Source organism: Macrobrachium nipponense, chromosome 24, assembly GCF_015104395.2.
Source record: "Macrobrachium nipponense isolate FS-2020 chromosome 24, ASM1510439v2, whole genome shotgun sequence".
NCBI lineage: Eukaryota > Metazoa > Arthropoda > Malacostraca > Decapoda > Palaemonidae > Macrobrachium > Macrobrachium nipponense.
The window spans coordinates 18493090-18519128 of NC_061091.1; the positions used below are offsets into that span (position 1 = coordinate 18493090).

Genomic DNA, 26039 nt, shown 5'->3' on the forward strand with positions numbered 1-26039 from the left:
GGTCTTCAGCCAATAACAAGGCACCCTCACTATCAGGTGCTTCTGCCTCACCTGTGCCACCTGAACCATGTGGTGGCTGCTGAACCTGCAAGCTGAGCCAAGGTGCAGCTGGGAAGTGCAGACCTCACAGGGTCCCACCCTTGTGTGGCCTGTGCTTTTACAACCTCACTCGGTTGAGGCAAGTAGGATCTTCAGCCAATAATGGGGCCCCCTCACTATCAGGTGCTTCTGCCTCACCTGTGCCACTGAATCATGTGGTGGCTGTGGAACCTGCAAGCATAGCCAAAGTGCAGTTGGGGAAGTGCAGATCTCACAGGGTCCCACCCTTTGTGTGGCCTGTGTTTTCACAGCCTCACCTCGGTTGAGCAAGTAGGGTCTTCAGCCACTAACGAGGCCCTCTCACTGTCAGGTGCTTCTGCCTCACCTGTGCCACTTGAACCATGTGGTGGCTGCTGAACCTGCAAGCTGAGCCAAGGTGCAGCTGGGAAGTGCAGGTCTCGAAGGGTCCCACCCCTTGTGTGGCCTGTGTTTCACAGCCTCACCTCAGTTGAGCAAGTAGGATCTGCGGCTAATAAGGGCATCCTCGCCAGTGATATATATATATATATATATATATATATATATATATATATATATATATATATATATATATATTATATTTATATAGTGATAGCAAAATGTCACTGGTTTGGAGTGTTTCATAAATTTATAATTTGCTCGAATGGCTGTGCATAGTGTCCCCAGTATTATGTATATATATATATATATATATATTATTATATATATATATATATATATATATATATATATATATATATATAGTGTGTTTATGTGTGTATGTTTTGTTTGGTCATTTTGTGTAGAACTATTTGATCTGATATTTTGCTTTATTTTTCTTTTCAATTGAAGGAAAGAAGTAATACTGTAAGTTATCGACCGCCATATTTTAAAAATTATAATATCAAAAAAGAAAATTGTTCACAATCGCATTTATTTAAATACTGCTAATATTAATTCAGGTTCACACATCCTATGTCCAAGGTAAGGTCACTTCAGCCCTGGGGAATGTTAGTACAATTTTATGTGTTGTAGGTATATACGACGTATATGCTTGCGTAAAATAATCAATAAAAATGAAAATAATTAAAAAGTAAAAACTAAATAAATAGATAAATAAAGAAATAAAAATAAAAATTAATATATAAGAATATATAAAAATAATATATAAATAATAATAAGTAAAAAGAAATATATGAACAAATTAATAAATAAATATAAATAAATGCATAAAAATAAATAAATTAAAAAATGAATAAATAAACAAATAAATAAGTAAATAAATAAATAATAATAACAAATAAAATTCATTATATAAATAAATGAAAATAAACAAAATACAAAAGATAAAAATAAATACATTAAAATAAATACATAAAATTGAATATATAAAATATGAATATATAAAGATAAATAAATACATATAATAGATAAATTAATAAAAATGAAGAAAATAAACAAATATATAAAAAATATGAAAAAATAAATAAATAAAACATATATAAATAAATATAAATAGATAAAAATCAATAATAAAAAAATAATTAAATAAAAAATATATAGAAAAAATAATAAATAAATATATAGAAAAAATAATTAAATAAAATATATAAAAATAAATAAAAATAAAATGAAAAACAATAAATAAATAAATAACAACATAACCAAGCAAAAAAAATAACAATAATAATAATTTTTTTTTTATAAATAAATGAATAAATAAATAAATGGAAATAAATGAATATATATATATATATATACTATATATATATATATATATATATATATATATATATATATATAGATATAGATAAAAATAAACAAATAAAAATAAAAATATATAAAATAAAAATAAAAATATATCTAAATAAAAATCACACTATTAAAAAAGGATATATAAAAAAATAATAACAATTAAATATATAAATAAATAAATAATCAATAAAAATAAATAAATAATTAATATAAAATAGATATATACACTAAAAAATAAAAATACAGATAAAAATAAATTAATAAATAAATTTGAAAATAAATAAAAATAAATAAAAATACGAGAATAAATAAAACTAAAAATACATAAATAAATAAATTAAATCATAATAAAATAAAGAAGATAAATAAATATAAATAATCACACTATTAACAAGAATATATTCAGAAAAATAATAAAATAAATATATAAATAAATTAAATAAAATAATAAAAATAAATACATAATTAAATTAATAAATAGATATATAAATAAAAAATAAAAAAATAAATAAAGAATAAAATAAATTATAAAATAAAAAATTTGGAAAATTAAATAAAAATAAATAAAATTACAAGAATAATAAAAATAAAAATACATAATACATAAATATAAATAAATAAAAATAAATAAGATAAAAATAAATAAAATTATGACCAAAAAAATAACATTAAAAAATAATTTAAATAAAACTATAATTGAATAACAGATAAACAAAAAATAACTTATTTAAATAAACAAAAATATAAACACATAAACACGAAAATAAAAGTGAGAAATAAAATGGATAAATAAGATTCATTGTGAACAAAATCATAAAAATAAAAACAAAAACAAAAAATAATGAAAATAAAAATATAAAGAAAACTAACAAAATAAAATAAAAATAAAAATTATGAAATAATAATAAGTAAAAATATATAATAATAATATACTAAAAAATTATAAAAAATACTATATATATATATATATATATATATATATATATATATATATATGTATATATATATATATAATAAAATAAATCCCAACAATACTAATAACTCTAATGAATATAATAATAAAAATGAAAAATGATAATTAGAACAATAAAATAATAATAAGCAGAATCCTTGAACACATATGGGGCAGAGGAAAGCACCATTAGCTCCCTCAAAAATAAAATGGGCAACTGGAATACAGTATTTACAAGCTCTGGGATAAGACTAGGAGAGGTTAACATCAGGAGAGGGATCTTCCAGGGCGACTCATTGTCCCCACTAATCTTCGTAGTAGCCATGATTCACATGACAAAAATATTGCAGAAGATGGACTCTACCACGACTTCAGCAAGAGTTTCTACGACTTGTGCAAAGTGCATGGGCACACCGCTTCCTGGTCGAGATGCCCCAAGAAAGCAGTTGCGGTTACTGCCATTGCAATGACAGGGAAGGACAATCCTTCAGTTCTAGTAGGCTATCCTGCCCACCAGGTCAGAGCTTTCAATGACAATGGTGCGCAGATATCCATCACTCGCAAGGATGAGATTCCTTATGGAGCTCGGGTTGACAGACACCAATTCGTCACAACGGAAAGCTTCAACCACGTTAAGATGTTCTTGCCTACTGTCTGGTCGAGTCACTCGACCTCACCGCTCTAAGGTATGTACTATGGAGGTTATGCCGTCCTCCTACGACAAAATTGTAAGCCTCATCCTACCTTTTCGTAGTCCCTTATATACCTCCAGGAACCAAGGCATCAACAGAGAGAGGTAGAGCTATCCCCACTCAATATCCCAGAAGCCTCTTTGTGTACTTTGCTGAACATCTGTACGAGAAGTTTCCTGATGTTTGGTACGGGCGTGGTTCTTAATAGCCCCTTCCTGGGCGTGGCAGGAGAGTCTCTTACACAAGGCGCCATGCTGGTATCAGATTTAGGTTTTTGTTGGGGGGGGGGGTTTTTGGGTGGGGGGGCATCTGGAGCGAAGGAAATCGGCTTGTCGTTCATCTCTTGCCTACCTAATCCTAAGCCACGCCCCTTTTACACCTGCGAGACTGTGCGATGAAGGCAGGATTGTAAAAATTGTAATTTAACTGAAATGTTATTAATTATACATTCTTAACGTAACTGTAATTGTAATTGTTTAAAGAAATCTCTGCTTAATATTGAAATTTGCCATATGGATGATGACGTCATACTACAGATATGACGGCACATACCGAAATATTTCTTGGAAATCAATAGAAATCTAAACATTTCGTTATATTTTCCTGATTTATGTGGCAGAAGACACCACACTGTAGCTATGTTAAAAGGTCAACATAGTTAAAAACATGTCAACCTTCGGTGGCGTTTGTTCCAGCATTTTAAGCAACAAACGAGAAAATCATAAAATTTATGAAAACAATACCTTGATATAATATCACTGCAGCTCAGGCAGCAATTACTTTTCATTTAACAGGTTTAAAAGATGGTTTACTCCAGGAATAAAGGTATCAATAATTAAATATATCAATGTACATTAAAATTAAAAAAAAATAAAAATAAAATAATAAATGAATAAAAATAGATTAATTAAGTATAAATTAATAAAAATAAATAAATTAATGTATAAATTAAAAAAATAATAAATAGATAAAAATAAATAAATAAGAATAAATATATTAAATAATAAAAATGAATAAAAATATAGAATAAAAAAATAATGAAGAAATAAATAATTAAATAGATAAAATAAATAGATATAGATAAATAAAAAAAATAAAAAAAATTGATAAAAATAGAAATAAATAATATAAATAAAATAGAAATAAATAGATTGATAAATAAAAATAAATAATTACAATAAATAAATAAATGAATAAATTAAGATAAATAATTTATAAAATAAATAAACATATATGTAAATAAACAAATAAGAAATAAATTAAAAATAGATAAATAAAAAATAAACAAATACCTAAATAAATAAATAAAAACAAATCAATATATAAATAAAAATAAATGAATAGAAAAAATAATTAAATACATAAATAAACCAAATAAAACAATATATATAAATATATATATATATATATATATATAAAATATATATATATATATATATACATACTATATATATATATATTTAATAAAAATAGTGATTGAATACATAAATACTTATATCAAAATGCATATATATTATTAAATAAATAAGAATAAATTAATAAATAACATATATGAATGAATAGAAAATAAAAATAATCATAAAATGAAAAATAATTAAAAACTAAAAACTAAATAAAGATAAATAGATAAATAAAGAAATGAAAATAGAAATTAGTATATAAGAATAAATATTTAAAAATAAATACAAAAATTTATAATAAAATAAAAAGAATTATATTAATAAGTCAATAAATAAATATAAATGAATACATAAAAATAAAAAAATAGAAAATGAATAAATAAACAAATAAATATGTAAATAAATAAATAATAATCTCAAATAAAATTCATTATATAAATAAATAAAAGATATAAATACATAGAAATAAATACATGAAATTAATATACAAAATATAAATAAATAAAGATAAATAAATACATATAAATAGATAAATTAATGAAATGAAGAAAATAAACAAATATATAAAAATATGAAAAAATCAATAAATAAAAATATATAAATAAATAAATAAACATATATAAATAAATATAAATATAGATAAAAATCAATAAATAAAAATAAAGAAGAATAAATAAAAATAAATAAATACATAATCAATGAAATAAATATAAACATAAAATTACATAAATATATAGATATAAAAAATACATGAAAATAAATAATAAATAAAAACGAATAACTAAATAATAAAATAATAAATAAATAAATAAAAACAAAAATAAATAAGTAAATAAAAATAAATACATAAATTAATAAAATCAAATAAATAAAATGAAAACTAATAATAAAAATTAAAATTAGGTCAATAAATAAAAGAAATAAATAAATAAATAAATAAATAAAAATACATTAATAAAATAAATAATCAAATAAAATAAAAATATATATATGAAAATAAATCTATATAAAATAACATAATTAAATAAATAAAAGAAAAAAAATCAATAAAAATAGAAAAATAGGTCAATAAATAAAAATCAAATAAATAAATGAATATATAAAAGTAAATACATAAAAATGAATAAACTAATAAAAATTATTTAATAAATAAATAATAAATAAAGAGATAAATAATAAATTTAAATAAATATATACACGAATACATAAATAAAAATAAATTAATAAATAGTAAAAATATATGTCAAAATAAATATATAAAAAATAAAAATATTAAATAAATATAATTGAATAAATACATAAAAATAAATAAATTAATAAAAATGAAGAAAATTAACCAATATATGAAATAAATAAATAATAAATAAAAAAAAAATAAAAATCGATAAAAACAAATATAAAAATAACATCTATAAATAAATAACATAAATAGACGAAAATGAATACATAAAAATAAATAAGAATAGACTAAAAATAACTAAATACAAATAAATGAAAATAATAACATTGAAAATTTATGAAATTACATGAAGATAAATAAATGATGATTAAAGAATAAATAAATTAAAAAAATAAATAAACTAAAAAAAATAATTTAATGAAAATAAATACATAAATTTTTAGAATAAATAATAAATTAATTAATTAAAAAAAATAAAAAATAGGTCAATAAATAAATGTAAATAAATAAAAAATATAAAAAAAAATAAATACGAAAAAATCAAGAAAATTGATAAAATGATTATTAAGAATAAATAAATGAAAAAAATAACAATTTGACAATTAAATTCAATAAAATTAAAAAATAATAAATAATGATAAATATAAATAAAAGAAAAAATGAAAATAATATTAATAATGAAATAATAAAATAATAAGTAACAATAAACAAATAAATGAAAATAAATACATAAATTAATAAAATTAGATATATAAATAAAAATAAGAATTAATAAAAAATAGAATTTAGGTCAATAAAAAAGTAATAAATAAATAATTATATAAAATAAAATAATATATAATAAAATAATAAATTAATTAATCAAAATGAATGAATAAATAAATAAATAAATAAATAAAATAAATAAATAAATAATAAAATATAAATAAATAAATACATGAATAAATGATGAAAATAAATAAATAGATAAAAATAAATATAAAAATAAATATATATAAATACATAAATAAATATAAATAAATAAAAATGAAACAATTTAAAATAAATAAATTTTTAAAAGAGGAGGAAAACAAAAAATATATAAAAATAATAAAAAATTAATATACAAATATACAAACAACTAAATAAAAATAGTTAACAAAAATAAGTATAAAATAAACACAGATAAATAAATCTATATAAAAAGATTAAAATCTAATTAATATAAAATAAATAAGAAGAAAAAAAAATAAATAAAAAAATAAAAAAAAATCCAATGAAATGAATAAAAATAACTAAAATTAAAAAAATTCATAAAAAATAAATAATAAAAACGAATAAATAAGTAATTATTAAAAAGAAATAAAATAAATAGATAATGAAAATAAATACATAAATTAATATTATAAATAAATAAATGAAAAAATTATAATAAGATAAAAATAATTAGGTCTATATGTAATAGTAAATATATTAAAATGATAAATATATAATAAAATAAAAAAAATAAACTAAAATTATATAAAAAAAAACATAAACAAAGCAAAAATAAATAATATATATAAAATTATATAAATAAATGAATAATTAATAAATGGAAAACACATGATATATAAATATATAAAAACCATAATAAAATATATATATATCTAATATATATATATATATATATATATATGATATATATATATATATCTATATATAATATATATCTATATCCAAAAATATATATATATCTAGGTAAAAAATAAAAATATAATCTACTATAAAAAATATATAAAATATATATAAATATAAAATAATAAAAACAATAAAAAATAAACAAATATAAAAGTATATAAAAAACAAAAATAAAAATAATAATAATATAAAATAAATACATAGATAAAAACTAATAAACCATAAAATAATACTAAATATAAAAAATAATAAATCAAAAATAATCAAAAATACAAGATAATACATTTAAAATCAAAATAATAAATAAAATAAATTATCAAAAAAATAAAAAATAAGATAAAAAATAAAAATATAATAAATATTAAATGAAAAAATCCATAAATAATATAACTCCATCGAAATATCAAAAAATAAAGAAATAAAAAATTAAAAATATACATTAAAATAAGAAAAATATTTAAAAATAAATAAAAAGTAATGAAACTATCATGAAAATATAAATAAAAATAAAAAATGACAATATTTATAAAGGAAAATCCAAAATAAAGATAATAATAAAATAAAATAAAAATAAAAATAATATGAAAATAATATAAAAGTAAATAAAACTAATAAAATAATAATAAATTGAAGTAAAATATATTTTTTTTTTTTAAATCCAAATAGAAATTATGAAATAATAATAAGTATATATCAATCAATAATAAACTTAAAAAATTCTAATATATACATCTAATGATAAAATCCAAACAAATACTAATAACTATAATGAATATAATAATAAAACTAAAATAGAATAAAATAATAAAATAATAATAATAAGCAGAATCCTTGAACACATATGGGGCAGAGGAAAGCACCATCATATTCCTCAAAAATACAAAATGGGCAACTGAAATGCAGTATTTACAAGCTCTGGGATAAGACTAGAGAGGGGGGTTAACATCAGGAGAGGGATCTTCCAGGGCGACTCATTGTCCCCACTACTTTTCGTAGTAGCCTTGATTCACATGACAAAAATATTGCGGAAGATGTACTCTAGCACGACTTCAGAGAGAGTTTCTACGACTTGTGCAAAGTGCATGGGCACACCGCTTCCTGGTCGAGATGCCCCAAGAAAACAGTTGCGGTTACTGCCATTGCAATGACAGGGACGGACAATCCTTCAGTTCTAGTAGGCTCTCCAGCGCAGGGCCTATATTTGCTGCACCACCGTCACTATCCTGCCCACCAGGTGAGAGCTTTCAATGACACTGGTGCGCAGATATCCATCATTCGCGAGGATGAGATTCCCTATGAAGCTCGGGTTGACAGGCACCAATTCGTCACAAAGGAAATCCTCAACCACGTAAGATGTTCTTGCCTACTGTCTGGTCGAGAGTCACCCGACCACAGCTCTAAGGTATGTACTATGGAGGTTATACCGTCCTCCTACGACAAGATTTTAAGCCTCCTCCTACCTTTTCGCGGTCCCTTATATACCTACAGACAAATACTACAGTCCTCCACGAACCAAGGTATCTACAGAGAGAGGTAGAGCTATCTCGACTCAATATCCCAGACGCCTCTTTGTGTACTTTGCTGAACATCTGTATGAGAAGTCTCCTCATGTTTGGTACGGGCGTGGTTCTTTATAGCCCCTTCCTGGGCGTGGCAGGAGAGTCTCTTACACAAGCGCATGCTGGTCATGCAAAAGGTGGGCATAAGTAAGATGGTTGCATCTGGAGTGCATATATATATATAGTATATATATATATATATATATATATTATAGTATATATATATATATTATATATATACATATATATATATATATATATATATATATATATATATATTAATTATATATATATATATATATATATATATATATATATATATATATATATATATATATATGTATATATTTATTTATGTATAACTGAATCACGACAAAGTTAGGAACGGGGAATAAATCCATAAATAAAGGTATATTGCAACGGGGGACAATAAACAACGGAGTATCCGCGAGATCTTTTTCGACGTTCAACGTCCTTTACTTAGCTAAGTAAAGGGGCGTTTGAACGTCGAAAGGTCTCGCGGATACTCCGTTGTTTATTTTTCCCTCGTGGCATATACCTTTATATATTTATATATATAATATATATATATATATATATATATATATAATATATATATATAATATATATATATATATATATATATATATATATATATATATATATATATGTATATATAATCTTGACGTATGTTCGCAACCGACGATGATGCTAAATAAACATAAAAGAAGCATAATTAACCAATGTGCTTATTCAAGTTAACTTGTATTGCATAGAAGAAAGAATCGTTCCATATTTGCAATATTTTGTTATAAAACAATAGTTATGAAGCGCAGTGAACGCTAGGCTAAGATCCTTTGACCGACAGCTAATAATGAACCTATAAGTATGACGTTTTTATTTATTTATTATTCTTTTTTTATAGAACTTGTTGTTAAGCTGGTTGGTTGTCTGGTTAAAAAAAAAAAAGATGAAATGTCACAAGGGAGAAGGCGAGTAGATCTCTTCCTTGTGAGTGGATTAATTAATAATAAAAAAATGAAATTCAGAACAAAGACAGCGTAAGAACTTTGGCATATGAGGTCATAAAGCATTACTGATACTGAATAATTAGTGATATTAATAGATGATCAGCAGTCATAAATATCAAGTGTCGATATAGTTAGTCAATGGTTTTCAATGTATGACGTAACCGTACAGCTTTTATTTTCTTCAAAAGAAAGGAAATGAAAGTAAGTTAGACTACAATTTTTATTTCAACACTCTTTTATTAATTATTATTTGCTCACATCCAACATCACCACGTAATACAAGATAATATAATTATCATGCTACATCTTGTTACATTCTGTCACTAATTCTACGACATTCGAAGGGACTCGCTGTGTTTCCTACATCTGTTACAAAAAGGATTAGCCTACCAAAGTCCTGCGCCAGGAATCTCGTTATACAGGACTGAATAAGGCACTTGGATAAGTCACTCAGATGCTGAAAACTGTGGCACAAAGTTTACTTTCTCTCTAATAAGCAAAGATTAGTAAGTAAATAAATATAAAGGTAGAAACAACCTAACCTACTTTTGACAAACAAATTTTCTTTGATACAGACTCCGCGTATTATTGTTTAATTAATAATGATAGACTCCTGTCCCAGGTTGTGCTATGACAAAATGTGCGTATGCTAACTAACATTAGGGTCATAAACATTAATCACATGTGTTTGAGGGCTTTACACATCTATCACTCTAGTAATCAATTTTATAATTCTGCCCTAAGAGACGTGTACTATATTTGACGGTAAACCTGGACGTAGGCCTATATCTTAGCAAGACGTGTTTTGATACTGAGGTTATAGAATAACCGATCCAGATATATATTTACCAAGATTTTCATTTGCCGAATCATCGATCATTTGACCTACAATCCTGATAAACCAAATAATATTCTTGGTTCTGCGATGGCTACAGAAAGATCATGAACGTTTGTACGTAGGATGGGATACTGAATACCAAAAGTTTCAGGTATTTAAAAAAAAACTACATAAGACGCCATGACCTTTCAACCTTATGGCTGAATAAAGGCTGATTATTTTGACAATCATCATATTGAACCGTATGTAATCTTTATTCCTTTAAGAGCTCATAAATATCAGAGGTATGTAAGTCATTAGCTCTTACTTTTCAACCTTTTATGGTGAAGAACAAAGAGTTTATCAATTTACAACTCTGAAACTTACGAATCTTAGTAACTGAAAGCTTTGATAGCATATATATATATATATATATATATATTATATATATATAATATATAAATATAGCTATATATACATATATATATATATATATATATATATATATATATATAAGATATATATATATTATATATATTTTTATCACCATTCGGGCAATTCTGTCCCCCATGGACTACTATTTTGTACTATTTTCAAAGCTACGAGGGACTTTAGGCCTATATTATCGTTGATCCCTCTCGCACACCTACCCAAAATATCACGGGGTTGACAAATTCATTTTTTTTTTTTTTTCTTTTTTTTTTCATTTCGAAATATGAAAAGCACGCTACGTGGTCACTTGAGTGAAATGTTCTTTACAAGCAAAACTGTAATTTTTTCTCATTAAAATATCCCAGATATATTACCATTTCACATCGAATTGATGGGGTCATCTTTGTACAAACTACGAAGTACTCTATGTACATCACTGACAGGACGCCACTTATTTGTGAAATTTAAAAAACAAATGATAAAAATGAGAGAGAGAGAGAGAGAAGAGAGAGAGACGAGAGAGAGAGGAGAAGAGAGAGAGAGAGAGAGATTGATGCCTCTTTGGAAAGCGTGAGAAAACTCCACATGATCCGAAAGGATGCAGACTTGGATACCACCGATTAATTGTTAATTTCAAGTGAAAGGTTCATGTCCCTTTCAAGCAAGGAACGATAATGAACTAGACGAAATCACTCAATTAGTTCTAGACCATCAAAAACACATATACAAGATTGTAAGATTTAACAGAGACTGGAGGGTAAGTTGAGAGACTACCTTTTGCTAGACACAGCTAGGCCTAATAAAAATAGTATATCTTTGGAGTCTTACGTAACAGTCTTAAAGTAATATACACTCCAAGACACGCCATCTTAAAAGAAATTGAATAGGATAAGAACTTATGTGAAAAAGAGCACAAATTCTGAAGAGTATCGGGAGCAGATAACAACACAATCATCTTGTTTTTCTTCTATCACAGAATTGACGAGACCTTACTGAGAAACATCACTAGAATTGAATTTTCTACGGACAAACGTGCAAGGTCCTGGTGCGTAGAAATGACGTAGTGACAATCATGTTATCGTCTTCCCTACATTTCTCTTTTAGAGAGAGAAAACGAAGGAGGGAAGAGAGAGAAAGAGGTAGACAGAGCAGCGGGCGACAATAAACGTAATTTTCGGCTACAGGAACTCTTAAGGAAATTAAGCTTCCCTTGAGCGTTATTCGTTTCGTTGGTAAAATGTGAAATAAAAATGAGAGAGAGAGAGAGAGAGAGAGAGAGAGAGAGAGAGAGAGAGAGAGAGAGAGAGAGAGAGAGAGAGAGAGAGAGAGAGAGAGAGAGAGAGAAGCAAATCTACGTTGCAGTGCGTTTATTTAGATACTATGCAAATATTCTCTATGTTCTTACATGGCACTATAGCTGAACATTACAATTACATCACTCTTTCAATATCTTCAACAAAGATTGAACATATATCTCACAATCCACATTTGAAGTTCATATTTATAACCTTTCGACGACCATATATCAATTTGCCTTTATAATCTTCCTTTGCCGAGTAGGAAAATATTTCAATGTGGATATAAACTGTATATATGTCAGGTTAAAAGGTCACTTTTCCTAGATACTTTCAATACCCAAAGTTTTTCGACGTTTAAGGAGTTAATTCAACAGTTATAAGCCTAAGGTTTAGTTTTCCTCAAATAGTTTCGTTTTAGTCGAAAGAGAAACTTACCTGGAATTGCCAAGGTGTTTAAAATATGTGTATATGTTTGTTGACATCACCATACAGAAACTTGTGAGGCTAATTATTAAAACAAGTAAATTAATATACTGCGAGGAATCTACACTTCACCGAAGTACGTATACGGTCGTTAGGAGTGCGTTTCATTTTAGTTATATGATGGCAAGTGGTGTTAATGACACTTGTATGTAGACTGAACAGCAGTGTGGACATTGGCAGAGGTAGAGTACAGGCGCTTACATCCTGTCCAGTAGAAATTCCCCGAATTCTACGTGACAGAATAAGGTCTTCCTCGCAGATTCTAAACGTTTGTTTAGGGTGAGGAGAGAAAATATGGCGTCCAATTTTCCGTTATCTATCCCTTTCTCTCCTCTTCGTTTACGAGCGTCGGTTGATTCCCTCTAAGTCTGAAATACACGAAGCTAATTAGGAATTATATTTGACATTAATATTATTATAAGTGCTATGTTTATTTAATGATTCGATTATTTGTTTGGCCAATGTATAGAACTGCCTCTGACGAGGACAATGCATTTGCTGTGCTTTCTCAATAACACGAACTTCTGACCTTTCCAGGGGTCGACGACCCCTAAAGGGGACAGCAGGGAAGGGCAGAGTCTAAGGGCTCCCAACTTGCCCCAACACAACCCACACTTACACACACACACACACATACACATACATATAGGCTACACTCAAGGACGCGCACTCACACACGTCAACACTTGAGACATAAGTAACCTCTTGTATGAGAAAACTCAGATAGACCTGTTTGTAAAGTGCTTGATTAACAATATTAAGAAATGCCCTCTTGTATGATACTTCTTGGAAATACCCTTTCGTAGAAGAACATTTAGACGTCACCTCTTGTAGGGAATATTCAGGCATATCTTATTGTATAGTTATATTCGAACATATCCTCTTGTGAAAAATATCAGACATCCAGTCCTGTATTATAATTCTAAATTACACCCTCTTGTAAAGAGTATTTGTCCATGTCATCTTTAATATTATTATTATAATAATAATCAGCCATCTCCTCTTGTAAAGAATACTCCAACATACCCTCTTCGTTAATGGTACACCAACATACTCTGTTAATAATATTTCAACATACCATCTTAGTAAATAACATATCAGTATACCACCTTCGTTAATAATACTCTCACATGCCACTCTTCGGTAATAATACTCTAACATACCCTCTTCTTTAATGATACTCCAACATACCCCTATTGTAAATAATCCTCAAGAATACGCGAAAATGGCTCGGTAATTCTAAAGAATAACTCAGCACGGACTGCAAGAAACGTAACCGCGAATACAACATCCACTAGGGATTGGGGCGTCCAATGTATTTCGCCGTGTTTAATACTGGCCCCTGGGAGTTAATTACAGTTGACCGCCCAAAAATAACTGTAAATTCTTAATAAGCAACCCGAATACTATAGGAAACTGTAATTTCCAAAGAAATACCCGACGCGGAGTTATTATTTAGATTTACCATAGCACACCCCTTTGCAAAGATTACTCAAACTTACCCTTCGGTAAATGAGCCAGCGAGATCGGAACTTCTATCCTGCAGTGAGCGCTTTCTTCTGGGCCTCTTCCACCCTCATCCTGGCCCTGCGCTGCCTCCGGGCCATGAGTTTGTCCTGCAGGTTTGCGTTGATCCTCTGGGTGTTGGTCTCTTGCTCCTTCATGAACTGATCCATCTCTTCCCGGTGCTGCTTTGCCAGGTTCTCCAGTTGCTCTGCAACGTTAATTCATGATTTGAGAGCAGTGATAAGTTTTGAGTGGTTTTAGCAGTTTTAGAGAGCACTTTCAGATGTTCAGGCTAATTTTGTTCAAACTAGTGCTTGGAAAACTTGTGAGATGGTCTAATTCACTGTGAAAATGTTGCAACAGTCTACGTCAAAACAAAATTATTAGATAATAGATGAAGACAACCTATAATAAATGTAAAATTGAACTTAACTTACAAATACTATCAAACTACGCTAAATTAAAACAAGAAAAAAATAGTGTTGAAGTCCTGGTCTATAGATAAATGCACGGGTTTCAGCTACTCCCACATATCCTCTTCGTTGATAATACTCCAACATACCTTCTCGTTAATAATATTCCCACATGCCCTCTTCGTCAATGATACTTCTACATACCCTCTTCATTAATAATACTCAACATACCCTTTCCCTTAATACTACTCCAACATACCAACTTCGTTAGCAATACTCCAACATTACTCTAATATCCCTTCCCCTTAATACTATTCCAACATATAACCCTCTTCGTTAATAATACTCCTTCATACCCTCTGTTCGTTAGCAATACTCCAACATACCAACTTCGTTAGCAATACTCCAACATACCCTCTATCCTAATAATACTCTATCATACCAACATACCCTCTTCCTTAATAATACTCTAACATACCAACATACCCTCTTCCTAATACTCTATCATACCAACATACCTCTCCTTAATAATACTCTAACTAACCAAACACCCTCTTCCTATAAATACTCCCTAACCAATACCAACATACCCCTCTTCCTTAAAATACAACCAATACTCTACCCAAAACTTAATAATACTCCAAACATACCCATCATACCCCTCCCCTTTCCTTAATAATACTCTAACATACCAACATAACCCTCTTCCTTAATATACCCTAACATACCAAACATAACCCTCTTCCTTCTAATACTCTAACATACAACATACCCTCTTCCTTAATAATACTCTAACATACCAACATACCCTCTTCCTTAATAATACTCTAACATACCAACATACCCTCTTCCTTAATAATACTCTAACATACCAACATACCCTCTTCCTTAATAATAACTCTAACATACCAAACATAACCCTCTTCCTTAATAATACTCTAACATACCAACATACCCCCCGCTTCCTTAATATACTCTAACATAACCAACTACCCTCTTCCTTAACTAATACTCTAACATACCAACTACCCTCTTCTTAATAAATACTCTAACATACCAACATACCCTACTTTTCTTCCATAATAATCCTAACATAAAAACCAACATAACCTTTTCCCTTTTAGTAATATTGAAACATACCATCATATCCTCTTCCTTAATAATATTGTAACATACCATCATACCCTCTTCCTCAATAATATTGTAACATACCATCATACCCTCTTCCTTAGTAGTATTGTAACATACCAACACTCCCTCTTAATAATACTCTAACATACAAACATACCCTCTTCCTTAATAACACTCTAACATACCAACATACCCTCTTCCTTAATAATACTGTAACCAGCTCAGATCTTTTCTTTGCAACTTACTTTGGTAGTGGTCGTACATGTTGCCGAATATTACAGTGTTGGAGGGCACAGGGGCCAATTCTTCCTGACTCAGCGGGGGTGGAGTGCCTGCTCTATCGGTCTCAATCTAGAAGAAGAATAAGAAGTCAGCCAGCCTTCTAGTTTCTTGGGAAGTATTCTAGGGATGGGGATGCTAGCCCCACGCCATTTTCGTAAACCAACATGACGCTGGTACCGATTTACAGCTGGGTGGACTGGTGGGCTGTCGGCAGGAACCGATCCATCGGTTGCAACCACAGATATAGAGTGGATATCTATGGTTGCAACATCCCTATGTCGACAATACTCTCTCTCTCTGTCTGTCTGTGTGTGTGTCTCTCTCTACACACGCGCGCGCGCACGCACACCACACACACATATATATATACATATATATATATATATATATATATATATATATATATATATATATATATATATATATATATATATATACAAAGAGAGAGAGAGAAAACCTTTGCTTCGCATGTCATGGCGGCAAATGAAAAAGAAAATGTGAGAGCTATTATAATATCTTTTGCGTGTTATCACCATCTTCAGTCAACATGACACAAGTTCACGTGGTACACATTGCTATGCGTCCTACAAGGAGATAAATAATTAAATCGAAATACATTTACAAATAGGATATCTTGAGTAGAGTAACACAAAGTCAAGGCAATGGTGAGCAGAACTTCAAATTACTGCAGCAGTCTCTCACAAACTTCTGAGCATCTGAAGAGTAACGCTCCCTTTGAGACCTGATACCCGTAAAATTTTTATGTCTAGTATCGGCAAATGTTATCCTTATGCCCGCAAGCATATTCCCGAACTGTAACCAAGTACAAAACCTTCCCTGGAAAAGCGGGACGCCATATCTCAAAAACTAACCATAGAATCTTCTTGAACACAATCTCATTAAGTTTCCCACACCCAAAGGACGGACGAGATGTTTTCAAACTGATCAATACTATAGTAGATTCACATCAACTGTGCATCTGATGTCTAGGCCAGTCCCTTACGACGCTCCTGATTGGCTGTCGATAACCAAGTCACAGGGCTGGAAACTCAGCCTCTCTCGAGAGTTCATATAGGCAGGATGTATGTTCCACCTCTCCTGAGGGGTACTTTTGAAAGACGTGTCCCTCTGCCTATGTGAACTCTCTCGAGAGAGACTGAGAGTTTCCAGCCCTGTGACTGGGTTATCAACAGTAAATCAGGAGCGTCGTAAGGGACTGGCCTAGACGTCAGATGCACGGTTGATGTGAATCTACTATAGTAGTGTACATTTCGGTTATTTGCTGCCCGGAAATAATTCGCTCCTTTGGGAAAGGTTTCCTCAAGAGCTTGTACAGGAAGGGCAAATAAAAGTAGACAGCAATAACCAATGATTGTCCTTCTTATTCAGTAGATGAGCCCTATTCATAAGGAAGAAGCCCACCAAAGGGGCCACTGACTTGATATTCAAGCTTCCAAAGAATATGGCATTCATTAGGAAGAGGAAACAGTGGCAAAAAGGGAACTACTGAAAGAAGAGATCTCGCCTATTATAAAAAAAGAAGAAATAAATCAATAAATAGATAACAATGTATCAAATGCAAGAAGAATAGTATCAGGGTAGTAATGCATTGCATCTTCGCTTGAACTTTTGAAACATTTCCAAAGTAATGTAGGAAAATCTGTAGAGAAAAGCCAAAGGAATACAGAAAGAAAGAGATTTGCTGTAAGGCTGACATGTGGTTTATATAACTAACAATTATCTAAAGATATAAGGAAGCTTCGCCAAGTGACCAGTAATATCAAGGAAATTCTCCTCTCTCTCTCTCTCTCTCTCTCTCTCTCTCCGTCTCATCTCTCTCTCTCTCTCCTCTCTCTCTCTCTCTCTCATCTCTCTCTCTCTCTCTCCTTCACATTAAAAACAGCTGTTTAATTTTTTTTATAATTTAGCTTTTATGACAACTTATATGGGTAATCTCTCACTCTCCTTTCATCTGTAAGACGACGTGCTGTGTAGTTTCGGAGAGAGAGAGAGAGAGAGAGAGAGAGAGACTCGGTGCCTATTCTTCCCCTCAAGCAATTACTTGAGGTCAGGCAGACGGTTTATTGATGGAAGAAAGAGATACGATTCTTTTTAGTTACACCTTAGATCTCAATCAGTGGTGTTTCTCAGCTGCGTCTTCGGGAAGATCAACATGAGTCTCTCTCTCTCTCTCTCTCTCTCTCTCTCTCTCTCTCTCTCTCTCTCTCTCTCTGTAGGTTTTGTCGAACGATTATTGAGACTCAGGTGAAGTGAGTACTATCTGTATTTTTGTAAAATAAGGCTCATTTAATTATATACATATATATGTATGTATGTGTGTGTATATTTACACACGCATACACATACACATACACACACACACACACACACCACACACACACATATATATATATATATAGTATATATAATATATATATATATATATATATATATAATATAAATTAAAATAAATCGATTACGAAAAGGAAAGTCTGTATTCGTGTACCACCAAGCACGTGAAGTGTTAATTTGTAATGTTACTCTGATCTTGCAAGTTGACTGTAATCCAAATATCATTGATGCCAGTGTAATCCTCGCTGCAAGCAACATGACCTTCTCCCTTAGTTTCTTTATTGGCATCGTCGCTTTTTCTAATACGTAACTATTGGTACTTGAGGGTATTTATGCTTTATATTCTTCTCCATTTTATCTCCTTTCCAAAAATGTGTATGTCAACAGAATGTCTTTTTTGTCGCCAACGGCATGCCAGACAGACTCTCTTGCATCTGAATATTCATTCTGAACCATGAAAGAGAGCGAAGCTGATTCGCCTGCATCTATTTCATCCATAAAATGATTTATTTGATTTGAAGGTACAGGGAGTTAAACTAGTTGATATATCAGACTAGTTCGTTTCCGAAATATCAAATGATATCTGTTATATTTCAGCGGCAAAGCAAATGTCTTTAAAAAAAATAGAATGCTTTCAGCTTTATTCTAAAGCTTCATAATTATTGGAATCAGTTATAAATAAAAAATAATATTAAATTTATTAACCTAGCATACGGTGTTAGAGATCAATACCAGTATAGGTGCAATTTTGTAAATACTGAATATATAAATCGAAAATATGCATGAAATGGACTTTGTTTCTGCCCAGAAGTGGCACAGAAAAGTAAAACTTACTCTCAAGGACATTAGGCAGCGCTAAGAGGGAGTCTTTTGCCCTGATGTGGCGTAGAAAAGTTTCAATCACTCTTGGGGATATTAGGCAGTGCCATACGGCAGTCTGGTGCCCAGATATGGCACAGAAAAGTAATCATCAATCTGGGGCACATCAGGCAATGCCACACGTGAATCTGGTGGGCAGATGTGCCACAGAAAAGTAAATATTACTCTTGAGAACATTATGCAGTGCCATACGTCAGTTTGGTGGCTAGATATGGCACTGAAAAGTAAAAATCACGCTTGCGCACACATTAGGCAGTGCCAAACGGCAGTCTGGTGCCCAAATATGGCACAGAAAAGCTGAAATCACTCTGGGGACATTGAGCAGTGTTAGATGACACCCTGGATCCCAGAAGTGACACGCAAAAGTTAAAAAAAAATTCTTAAGGACATTAGGCAGTGCGACAAGAGTCTGGTGCCCGGATATGGTACAGAAAAGTTAAAATCACTCTTGGGACCAACGCTTTATACGGCTGTGCGTGGCACAAATCTTTATGACAGAAGTTCACTCTGAATAACAAAGCACGGCACATAACGAAGACTCAGAATACACAACATGTAGATGAAAATTAATGTTTTCTGTTATCTTACCTCAGAACCTTCAATCTTGACGACGTCACCCTCCGTGAGACCAGCTTTCGAGTAGGCCTCTAGGTCTAGGTCCTGGGTCCTCAGAGTGGCGTCTAACTCGATGTCGGTGCCCCAGAGTTCTTTGGCCTGGGGGTGGAAGGAAAAATAATCAAGAGGGCGAAATTACTGCGTTCGCTTACTTACATACTACATGCACTCAAGAATTTAAAACAGAGCAACAGGTCACTTCAACCACAAAGTATATTAAAGACGAGAAACTCCACAGTTGTCCTTTTGATGTTCCCGAAACCTTTCTATCAACGATACTTTCTCAGAGAGACTCATCAAAAGTGTAAGTTTTTCAGAAACCTCCAATAGACATCTAGATTCTTCCTCAGAAAAAGTTTTACCCAAAAGGCTCAATTTTTGAGACACACCAACAAACGACTGGTTGAAATTTACCACTGGCGCTCTCACCTGGGAACTCTGACAATATGAAAACAACAGAAGTCTCCTTCTTCTTCTTCCCTTTGATCAGAGGCGCGACCTCGTTAACTCTAGATTGTGTGCTAGATACGGTTTCCAAGTGACGCTTTTTAACGCGCAAAGTGGAAGTATTGATGTTCGTGAGCGATGCGTAAGTATTAAATACGCACGCACATCGATTATGATGTTATATTAAATTATTAAAGTTAGTTAAATTTATAATTAAATTTAAAGTTGCTCTTAATTTATGCTGTTCTTGAATAGATACGCGATCAGTTTTCTTATATAATTTACGAAAATCTGAATTAATTTTCTGCACATGACCTGAAATATAAGGATTTCACTGGAACCAACGGCGCGCATCTTAATAAATTACATATTCTAGCGCCACACTTTCATTTCCTTCCTTCAAGTTACTTAGTCTGGAAAAGTAAAAACTCAAAATAAAAAACGGAAAAAAAGCTGACGGCTCTGATTAACATCGAATCAATATTCCCTTGGAAACTGGAGTCACAAAGTCCCATGCCTCCGTCGAAGGGTTGACGAGTGCTTTCACAGACCTCAGTAGATGAGCTAAGTGTCAGTCATGAGAGAATCACTTACCCGTGTTATTAGGTTATTAGTGTATGTATATGTATGTATGTATGTATGTAGTATATAATATATGAGTCATATCACATTACCGTGATTCATATACATACATCGAGCTACAAATGTCCTTTAATATCTAATTCCCTCTACCTCAGAATCAATATATTTTCATATATGTTACCCGAAGGGCAATTTCTTATTGTCTCAAAAATTTCTATTCGGTTAACATATATGAAAATAGATTTATACCGAGGTGGAGCGAATTAAGTATTAAAGGACATTTGTAGCTCGATGTATATATAATATATGTATGTGTTTGTGTGTGTGTGTGCGAACAGCACTTTTCCTAAAAAAATCAGCGTCTCTAAACAAATAAAAGGGCGGGGGGAAGTCACTACCATACTTACACTCAAACTGCACAGAAATCTCACCAGCAGGCCATCGAACCCTTCCAACCTAAACGCCAGCTATAATATTCAATCCCCCTTTCTTTTAAAATACTCCACATAAATTATTATACGAACGCCCCCACAAAGAGCGCAGCTTATAGGTGATGAGGTCTCAGTCTTACTTTAGAATAGAATATACAATTTAGACCGAGGGCCGAGCTCTGCGACCAACGAGGTCATTCAGCGCTGAAAGGAAAACTGAGAGTAAGGAGTCTGAAAGGTGTAACAGGAGGAAAACCTCGCAGCTGCACTATGAAACAATTATTGAGGGTGGAAGGTACGGTGGAAGAACGAACATAAACGGAGGTACAATAAAATCAAATTAAAGTGGTTGCAGCTAGGGGTCGAAGGGATGCTTTAAAGAGCCCTATTAATGCCTGCAGATAATTAGGAGATGGCTGAGAAAGGAAGATGGATGAGAGGGAATATGAAAAGAGGCACGGTCAAAGGATCGACTGCCTGACCTTGGTCTTGATGAGACGGACTCTCTCCCGCCGGAGGGCCAGATTCTTCTGCTGCACCCTCTCGTTGATGTCGTTCAGGTCCTTCATGATGGTGTTGTTGATGACCTGCGGGCGCACAAGGAAGGAAATTGAGGAAAGGTTATTTTTTCTAGATCTTGTGACCTTGAACTTATTCTATGGGATTGTAGCAAGTGTTAGGTTGTTTGGTTTGGAAGGTTATGTACGTGTGTATGTGTATATGTATATATATCTACATATATAGACATATGTGTACACACACATATATATGTATATATATATATGTGTGTGTGTGTGTGTGTGTGTGTAATGCTATTTATTTGCATCAACTTCAAATAGAAAATGTGATATTTTGAAAGGCTATCCATTTCAAAAGTGTATTTTGAACTTTCAGTGGAATTTCCCGATTTTATTATTCTAGTGACTCACATATGCTAAATACCTTTACACTCGGCAGAGGTAATTGGTTTTTTATTTTTGTAATTAACGTAGAATTAAATTTAACCCTGTCGTCATATATATGTAGATGAGAACTGTACAGGTATATTCAGCTGCACAATAAATGGAATTTACAGTTGACCTGTATATCCCTGCATATTAAAGAACAATTCTTAAGGATTCTTTTCAAATAACAAAATTGAGCCAATGAACACTAACGTAAAATCGGTAGAGTTAATTTAAAGTTCATTATAGAATTAAATAGCTACCAGAATATAGGCAGCGCATTTTAATCAGGTAACCCTTTTACAACATGAATGGAGTCATTCAGACAATTCTCAACGTGAAGTAGTAAGCCTTGAAAAGAAACTGCTTAACAATGACCTTTAATCAATGCGTTATTTCGGGAGAAGGCGTGCACACTCTTCATTGTAAACCCCCACCATCCCCTCCCCCTTCCACTTCACTTCTAAGATGACGAACTGAATTGAAACACTCACAAAGGAAGAGTTTTCACTCCCTAACCCCCCTGCGCGAGTTTCGTTTTCTCTTGAATACTCACGGTATCGAACCACTGCAGAAGAGCATTGGCGCGCTTGTGAGTCGTCGTGTAGCATGTCTGTGCGTGCTGGTGTCTTTCATTGCTCTGCATGTCGGTGAAGACGTACTCAGTAGCCTGCTTTTGGAAGTGGTGGGGAGGAGGGAGAGGGAGGAAAATAGGTTAGAAGGTCTTGTGAGTGAGTGGTTCTCTCGGGCGCCGCCAGGCGGCTTGCTGGTTAAGTAGTACAGGGATAGAAAGATCAGTCTTGTTCCCAGTGATTCAGAGGAGAGAGAGAGAGAGGCGGAGTTGGAATTCACATCAGGCAGATGAGAATTGGAAAGTTGAAATCAGCCACATGGGAATTGGACATTTAAATCAGCTAGTGGGGAACTGGATAATTAAATTACCTGAGGGAACTGGGACATTTATATCATCCAGAAGGGAATGAATTGGAATTCAAATCAGCCAGATAAGAATTGGAAGGTTGAAGTCAACCAGAAAGGAACTAGAAATTTAAATCAAACTGAGGGAAACTGGATATTTAAATCACTAGGGAAACTGAACATTTAAATGAGCCAGAAGGGATTTGGAAATTTAAATCAGACAGAGAGGAATGGGAAATTTAAATCAGCCAGAGGTGAATTGGAAATTTAAATCAGGCAGATAAAAATTGGAAAGTTGAAAGCAGCCAGTGGGGAATTGGATATTTAAATTGGCTAGAGGAACTGGAAATTTATGTCAGCCTGAGGGGAATTGGAAATCTAAATCAGCCTGAGAACTAGACCTATATATTAGGCAGAAGGGAATTGGAATTTAAATCACCCAGAGAGGGATGTGAAATATAAATCAGCCGGAGATGAATGATTACAAATTTAAATCAAACTGAGGAGTACTAGACACTTCAATCAGCTAGGGATACTGAGGATTATATCAACCAGAAGGGACGTTGGGTATTTAGATCAGCCAGAGGGGAACTGGACATTTAAATCAGCCAACAGGGAGGACTCCTCATAAAATTTCTCTGAGTAAATTTCCTCTTTTAATACATGATTAAATTTCCCCCTGATATTTTGAAGGAAATTTCTCTGTGTAATATCTTGAGCAAATATCCCTCTCCTCTTCCTTGAATAAAAATTTTCCCCAACGAGATTTTGTACAAATATTTCCTTCTTTTATTCTGAGAAGGGTTTCCTACTTCAGCTATTCTGAGCAAAGGTTTATAACTTGGAGTAATTAAAAAAAAAATGCAGACACTTGTAAACTAGAAGCAGGGTGGGGCGCTATCTACATTTATTAGAGAAGCAGGAGCGTTGGCTTCTATGTACAGTTGGTTTAAAGCTTTGGTTCTTGACAGCTCTTAATGCAGGTGTTTAATAAAATGAATTATTTCTCTTAGTAGCTGTACGATACATTAGTTAAAACGTGATTTACCATTCCATACACATTAATTATGATAGTCAGAAATTAGAATCTTGTCCTAAATGTCTGTGTGCGTTAATTTCAAATTGTGTGCAAAACCACGAGAAAAATTCCTGTTATAGAAGAAGCGAAAAAAATGTTCTGTTTAATTTGTATCTTTCATACGATGTGAATAAAAATAAGATCTTCCCTACGGAAAATATATAATCTCGCTTTGCTTTTTTTAAAGTTTCAATCGGATTCCTGTGTTCATAAAGTAAGTATGACGTAATACTATGCAGTTATAGGAATACTTGGGTGATAATTATTTCATAAATTAAAGTATCTTCATAATAAGCTCTGAATATCAATTCGTAAGCACTGGAAATGCATTTCTTCATAAACTATTTGAGAACAGCTTTTCCGAATCAAGTCCTTGATTTCTTACGCCACTATAAAAAAAATACTAAACTGAAAGGTGGTTTGATTCACCTTATAAGATATATCATATATATATATATATATATATATATATATAATATATCCATATATATATATATATATATATATATATATATTATATATATATATATATATATGTAGATATTTTTATATATATGGATATACATATATAATATAATTATATATATATATATATATATATATATATATATATATATATATATAGATCTATATATATATATCTATATCTATATATATATATATAAATATAATATATTATTAGATATATATATATAATACGTTATTAAAATCTTAAATAATTTATCGCAACTGACAGTTAGTATATGAAGATTCATGATATAAAAAAAAAGGAGGTTTTATTTTTTATTTTTTTTAACAAGGAACAGTTTGTAGTATAATATGTCTCGAAATATCGCTATGGCACTTTTTGCGGTCAATAATACTGTGGTGTTTTTGTAAGATCGGAATATTTTTTAGTTTTAATTTTTCTGTATCTGCCCACACACGTATGACTCGAGGTGCAAATTATAAAACATTTCTAAAACCTTTTGTAAACTAGCTTGGCAGTGTACAACTGTGCAATAAATTCTGGTTTATGAATAACAATAATCTCTTTTTATTTAAGGGTTTAAGGTGTTTACAGCATACAGATTTAATTAAGAGCATTAACAGGAATTAGGAAAGTCAATACAGTTTATTTAAAAATAAATCATCACTGATTAATTA

General features: G+C 30.7%; 1 protein-coding gene across 6 annotated transcripts in view; it reads right to left on the minus strand.

Moving 5' to 3' along the window:
* Positions 1-12056: 12056 nt before the first annotated feature.
* The window catches only part of LOC135205494 (uncharacterized), a 162874-nt gene continuing 148891 nt past the window's right edge, over positions 12057-26039 (minus strand). For 5 of the 6 annotated variants that reach the window (XM_064236215.1, XM_064236217.1, XM_064236212.1 and 2 more), the window contains 6 exons: positions 23454-23567; positions 22436-22540; positions 20467-20592; positions 16611-16716; positions 14818-15029; positions 12057-13683 (listed from right to left, as the gene is read on the minus strand). In XM_064236215.1, the coding sequence (XP_064092285.1) occupies positions 14851-15029; positions 16611-16716; positions 20467-20592; positions 22436-22540; positions 23454-23567 (630 nt within the window). In that variant the 3' untranslated portion in view covers positions 12057-13683; positions 14818-14850. Of the gene's footprint in view, positions 13684-14817; positions 15030-16610; positions 16717-20466; positions 20593-22435; positions 22541-23453; positions 23571-26039 lie in introns of all 6 variants that reach the window. The other variant, XM_064236216.1, reaches the window with a different exon arrangement.